The following is a 5,175-nucleotide window of genomic DNA, read 5'->3' as shown; positions in this document are numbered from 1 at the left end:
AAGAAGCCGCAGCTCACCACGGGTGTGTGGGGGCCGCGGGGCGGGGGGCGCGCAGGCGGGCACGCAGCGCCCCGGCCGGGAACAGCTCCTCCAGGCGCGGGAAGGGCACATGGGTGGAGAAGTCGCTGTTGAGGCTCTGCAGGCGCAGGGCCGCCAGCGTCTGCAGCGTCTCCTCCGAGGTGGGCACCTGGCCCCGCAGCACCATCTCGTGCGCCTGCGGGAGGGACGGGTGAGCGGCGGCCCCCGCGCCCAGCCGTGGGGACGGGGACAGGGACGCCGCTCCCACCTGCTCAAAGAGCAATGCGAACTCCAGGCTGTCGCGCGGGACGTTCTCCGTGTCCAGGAAGCCGTAGTGCTTGAAGCAGAGCCTGCACGGCGGGTCCTGCTCCCGCTCCTCCCCGGCCAGGCTGCGGGGGCGGACACGGGACCGTGGGTGCCGGGGCGGCGTTGGGCCCCCCCCGCGCCCGGCCCCCCTCCCTCCACCCCCGTAGCGCAGCAGAGCGGGGACATTTACTTTTCAAACCTGGTGAGGACGTCGGCCAGCAGCGTGGCGCTGCCCACAGGCTGCTCCCGCAGCCGCGACTGCTCGTAGAGCGCGAAGAGGTTGGGGCTCTGCGAGAGCCCCAGCCGCGACACCAGCTCCCGGGCCACCTGGGCACATGAGACGAGACACGACGTGGGCAAGCAGCGGCGACCGCGCGGCACGGTGCGGCACCCCGTCCCGGCCCCGGGCGCTCACCTCGGCGGCGGTGGTGTGCGAGCTGATGGCCACGCGGCAGGCGGCCGCCCCGGGGCAGTGCACGGTGCAGACCATCTCCTGCCGCCGCGTCAGCACCAGGATCTCGTCCAGGGAGGGCACGCACTCCCGCCCCTTCGTCTTGCCCAGAGCCGCCCGGATGAAGCCGGCGTACTTGGCCATCTCCGAGGCGGGGCACCGGCTCTCCGTCCTGCACGAGGCACCGGCGGGGTCACGGCGGGGCCCCGGCTCCGGCTCCGTGCCCGATCCCGTCCGGCGGCTCACCTGTCCAGGTGGGAGCGCAGGAAGCGCAGCACGGGTGCCGAGGGCAGGAAGGTGCAGCTCATGCAGGTGAGCAGCTGCCAGTAGCGCAGGTCGCCCTGCCCGCCTGGCGCCGGCGGCTCCGTCGTCTGCTTCACCAGCTGGCAGTAGACCTCATCCACCAGCGGCGGCAGGTCCAGGCAGGTCTGCAGGATGCCCTGGATCAGCGGCGCCGGGTCCCGCTCCGACTCCAGCTGCTGCAGGGAGTTGAAGAGCTTCACGGCCTCGTCGCGCAGCGTCGTGTAGCTGCGGGCGCCGGGGGCTGCGGGGCACCGGGGAGGGGGGTCACAGCCGGCCCCCGCGCCGGGGCCCGTGACCGCCCCGGAGCCCGACACCGGCCACCACTCACCGCGCTGGTCGGGGCTGCCGTAGGGGAAGGGCAGCAGGGGCGCGTAGAGAGGGCTGCCGGTGTAGCGCAGGATCGGGTTGCAGCGGTAGATCTGCTCCAGCGCCTCGGGGCTGCCGCCGTGCTCCTGTGAGGCCAAGCAATGGCAGCGGCTGCAGAGCGGGCGCCCGGGGACGGCGCCCCGGACGTCCCGCGGCCCCCTCACCCCCTGCCCAGCCGGCTGGGGTGACCCCGGCGCTGGGCCGCGGGCTCACCTCGACGTCGCGCATGAGCAGCTGGGTGGGCGTCTGCACCGGAGCCTTGCTGTCGATGACCTTCTGCACGGCGCACACCCAGTGCACGGCCTCGTTGAGGCGCTCCGTGTACAGGCGGTAGCAGTGCTTCCTGCCGAACACCGTCACGCTCCAGTAGCCTGCGAGGGACACAGGGCTCACCCGCTGCCCCGCCGGCACCCGTGCCCCCCCCACGGCTCAGCTCCCCTACCCGTCTCCTTGTAGGTCTGCTTGTCCGGCCAGAGCACGGAGCAGAGGCTGGTGAGCACGAGGGAGCCCAGCCGCTTGGCCCCCCTCTCGTTGCTGCTGTAGTAGTCCAGTGAGTCGGGGGTCAGCACGAACCAGTACTTCCGAGGCCGGATCCAGGGGGTCTTCACGCCGCCCCGCACCTCCCGCTGCAGCCAGCCTGGGGAGGGGCAAGGGCAAGGGGAAAGGGAAGGAAGCCTCAGCCGCCGGCGCGTCCCCTGGAGCATCCTGCTCTCCCGGCCCCGGCTGCACCCACCTTTCACCAGAGCGTCGGGATCGTCCTCCACCGGCCCCGGGCCCTTCTCCACGATGAGGCTGCGCATCTCCTCCGACACCAGCAGGGACCTGGGCAGGACGCAGGGCTCAGCGCGGGCACCCGCCGATGCCTCCCGCGCCCCCGGCAGGCCACGGCCCCGGGGTGCCCCGTTCCCCCGCGGTGGGAACGCGGCGGAGCCACCGGGTGCAGATGACCCTGGCTAAAAATAAGCTGTTTGCAGTGGCGGCCCTGCCAAGGAATTCGGAAAATGAACAACCAGGAAGGAATGTTGGCAGCGGAGCGGCGCTGGGAGGACGGGGAGCGGAGCGGGTCCCCTGCACCGGCACCCGCTGCCGGGCACCCGCCGCCCCGGCGAGCAGCCCCCCGCGGGCAGCCCCGGCCCCGGCACGCAGGGGGCCGTGCGCGGCCCCTCGCCAGCATCCGAGCCATCCTGCGCGGATGGACCGGGGCTGTGCCCAAGCGTGCATCAGAGATGGGGCTGGAGCCCAGGAGTCCGGGCTGCTCCGTGCCTCCGGGACAAAGTGGGGAGTCGGTGGCACCCCGCGAGCCGGACGGCACGCTCTCACGGCACCGGCCGAGGGACACGAGCGGGTCACTCACCGCTCCGAGCCGCTGCTGGTGCGGGTGGGCTGGCTCAGGCTCACCTCCAGGGACCCCTGCGGAGGAAGAGACGCCTCAGCCCTGCGGCCCGGACACCCCCAACCGCCTCCCCCGGACGGGCTGGGGCCGGGATCGGGCCGCCGCAGGGCAGGGAGCGCGGGCTGCTCCGCACCGCCCCGGGGCCGCGGCCGGAGCCCCGTGGGGCCGGCAGAGCCGCCGAGCACGCCGGCCGCCTATCCTCAGCTCACCCCGGCAGGCCGAACACCGTGCAGAATTGCACAAGGCCAGTGCTGAGTAATACGCTCACGGCACAAAGTCCCATTGTAATGGGGCCGCTGACTTCCTGCCCGCGGCGGTGGGACGCGGCGCAGGGAAGTCCCTGGCCCCGCGGCGCGGCAGGAGCCGGTTGCTCCACGGCGCTGCTGGTGACACCCTGGCCCACAAGCCGGGACGCGGGGCGAAGCCTGGGCAGCGCCGGGGTCCCGGTGGTGCCGGGTGCCGCAGAGCGGGGCGGCGCGGCCGGGACGGCACCGGGATCCGCACAGCCGCTCCCGCCGGCTGTGGCCCAACGGGGCAGACGGAGACGCGACTGGCCGGAGCGCTCCGCAAAACTGCTAAAAATAGCACCGGGACGGGGAGAGGGGAACCGCTGCAGGTACGGCCGCGCGGTGGCATTGAGGGCTCCGGCCCCGCAGCGCCCGGCGCCCCGTGCACAGAGCGGCTCCTCGCTGGCCGTGCCGCCACACGGACCGCGGGGCCCCGCGGCTGCAGGGCCGGTGCTGGCTCCTTGGCCACGGCCCGCAGGAGGAGGAGGCGGCGGCGGCCGGCTCCTTCTTGGAGATATAAATAAACAGGGAGAGGAGGCTGCGCGCAGGGCCAGGGCAGCTGCTCCCACGCTCCCGGGAAGGGGCGGCCGGCGCTGCGGGTTTCTGAGGAGCCGCCGGCCTCGGGGCGGGCGAAGGGCTCCCCGGGGAGGCGGCATCACAGCGCCTACGCCAGCCTAACCTCCGGAGCCAGCATGGGACACGGGACGTGGGCACGTCAGCCCCCCAGGCCCTGGACCATCCCTGGCCTCATGGAGCCAGGGCAGCCCAGCTGCATTGGGACCGTCCCCATCCTCCCTGGCTTTGCAGAGCTGGGGCAGCCCGGCTGCAGGCCACACTGCGGGCAGGGGGAGAGGGGACGTGCAAGCCGGATCAGGCTGTGCCAGGCTGCCACCAAGACGCGTGCCCGCTCCAGGCAGGGATTTGAGCCCTCACTCCGGGGCCCGGCAGCGTTGAGGGCAGCCCAGCAGCAGCCCCCCGGCGCAGGGATTCCCCCACTTCCCCAGTGTTATCAGCCGCCCCCCACGCAGCCCGACAGGAGGGAAGCGCCGGCTTCCACAGCTCCACGTGCTGCTCTGCTTCCCCAAATAGAGGAAGCAGCCGGAGCGGGGAGATCCAGGCCTTGCTCCTGCAGCACAGGGCGCGCTGGGAAAAGCCCCAGGTGCAGCCATGGGCTGCCCGGTCTGGCAGGTCCGTGCACAGAGCCCCGGCGAGACCTGAGGAGCCCGTCCCGGCAGCGCCAGAGGGGACGAGTGAGGCCCTGAGCCAGCCCAACTCCCAGCAGCAGCAGCACAGGGCCGACACGCTCCTGACGGGGCCCAGCACCGGCAGCCCTGCAGCAGCCTGCCCCAACCAAGCTCGCGGCACCGAGGCTTCGTCCACATCCGGCGGGTGCCCCGGCTTCCACAGCACCAGGAAAGGCCCCGCCGGCAGCCGCAGTGCTGGCAGGATAGCAGCAGGCCGATGCCACGGCTCAGGGCTAGGGAACCGCAGGGAGCAGCGACAGCCCAGCGCTGCTCAGTGCGGTGCAGCCGGAGCTGCCGCGCTGGGGCTGGGGTTGGATCCTGCTCCCAGCTCGGGCCGTGGCCGCCCGGGGACACCGCAGGCGCCGCGTTCCCGGGAACCTCAATGCCCCCGCAGCCGGGAGGCAGCCCTCGGCTAACGGGAGCAGCAGCGCCAGGCCCCGAGGGTGGGGAAAGGCAGCCGGGCTGCCATCGGGAAGGGACTCCCTCCGCCAGAGGAGGGAAGAAATGCCGCCTGCGCCAGGCGAGCCCGTCCCCTCCGCCTCCCCACGGCCGCATTCCCTGGCCGCAGCCCCACGGACACCGGCCAGGCCGGCCCCGGCGGCGGGGCGCCTCCAGCCAGGCCGGGAGCCCCCAGGCCCCCCTCCCTGGGAATGCGCCCCCGGCCAGCCCGGGCCCCACGGCCCCACTCACCGGGGCCCGGCAGCGGCTCCGCAGCACGGTCGTGGCCCCAGGCAGCTGCTGGAGGCACTGGGTCCCGTGTCGGGTCCTGCACCAGCCCCATGCACCAGCCCCAAGCGCCGTCCCGGG

The 5,175-nt window shown here is 73.5% G+C and overlaps 1 protein-coding gene across 1 annotated transcript in view; it reads right to left on the bottom strand.

Moving 5' to 3' along the window:
- Positions 1–13: 13 nt before the first annotated feature.
- Positions 14–5,175, bottom strand: part of PLEKHH3 (pleckstrin homology, MyTH4 and FERM domain containing H3) — a 7,091-nt gene continuing 1,929 nt past the window's right edge. Inside the window, exons 2-12 of the mRNA XM_026071193.1 lie at positions 5,059–5,134; positions 2,799–2,854; positions 2,178–2,266; positions 1,887–2,081; positions 1,658–1,815; positions 1,407–1,530; positions 1,022–1,319; positions 740–947; positions 515–651; positions 287–407; positions 14–214 (exon numbers count right to left, since the gene is read on the bottom strand). Coding sequence (XP_025926978.1) covers positions 14–214; positions 287–407; positions 515–651; positions 740–947; positions 1,022–1,319; positions 1,407–1,530; positions 1,658–1,815; positions 1,887–2,081; positions 2,178–2,266; positions 2,799–2,854; positions 5,059–5,134 — 1,663 coding nt within the window. The remainder of the gene's footprint in view (positions 215–286; positions 408–514; positions 652–739; positions 948–1,021; positions 1,320–1,406; positions 1,531–1,657; positions 1,816–1,886; positions 2,082–2,177; positions 2,267–2,798; positions 2,855–5,058; positions 5,135–5,175) is intronic.

This window comes from Apteryx rowi, unplaced genomic scaffold (assembly GCF_003343035.1).
Source record: "Apteryx rowi isolate R43461 unplaced genomic scaffold, aptRow1 scaffold_323, whole genome shotgun sequence".
Lineage (NCBI taxonomy): Eukaryota > Metazoa > Chordata > Aves > Apterygiformes > Apterygidae > Apteryx > Apteryx rowi.
This window is presented reverse-complemented; position numbering and strand designations above follow the sequence as displayed.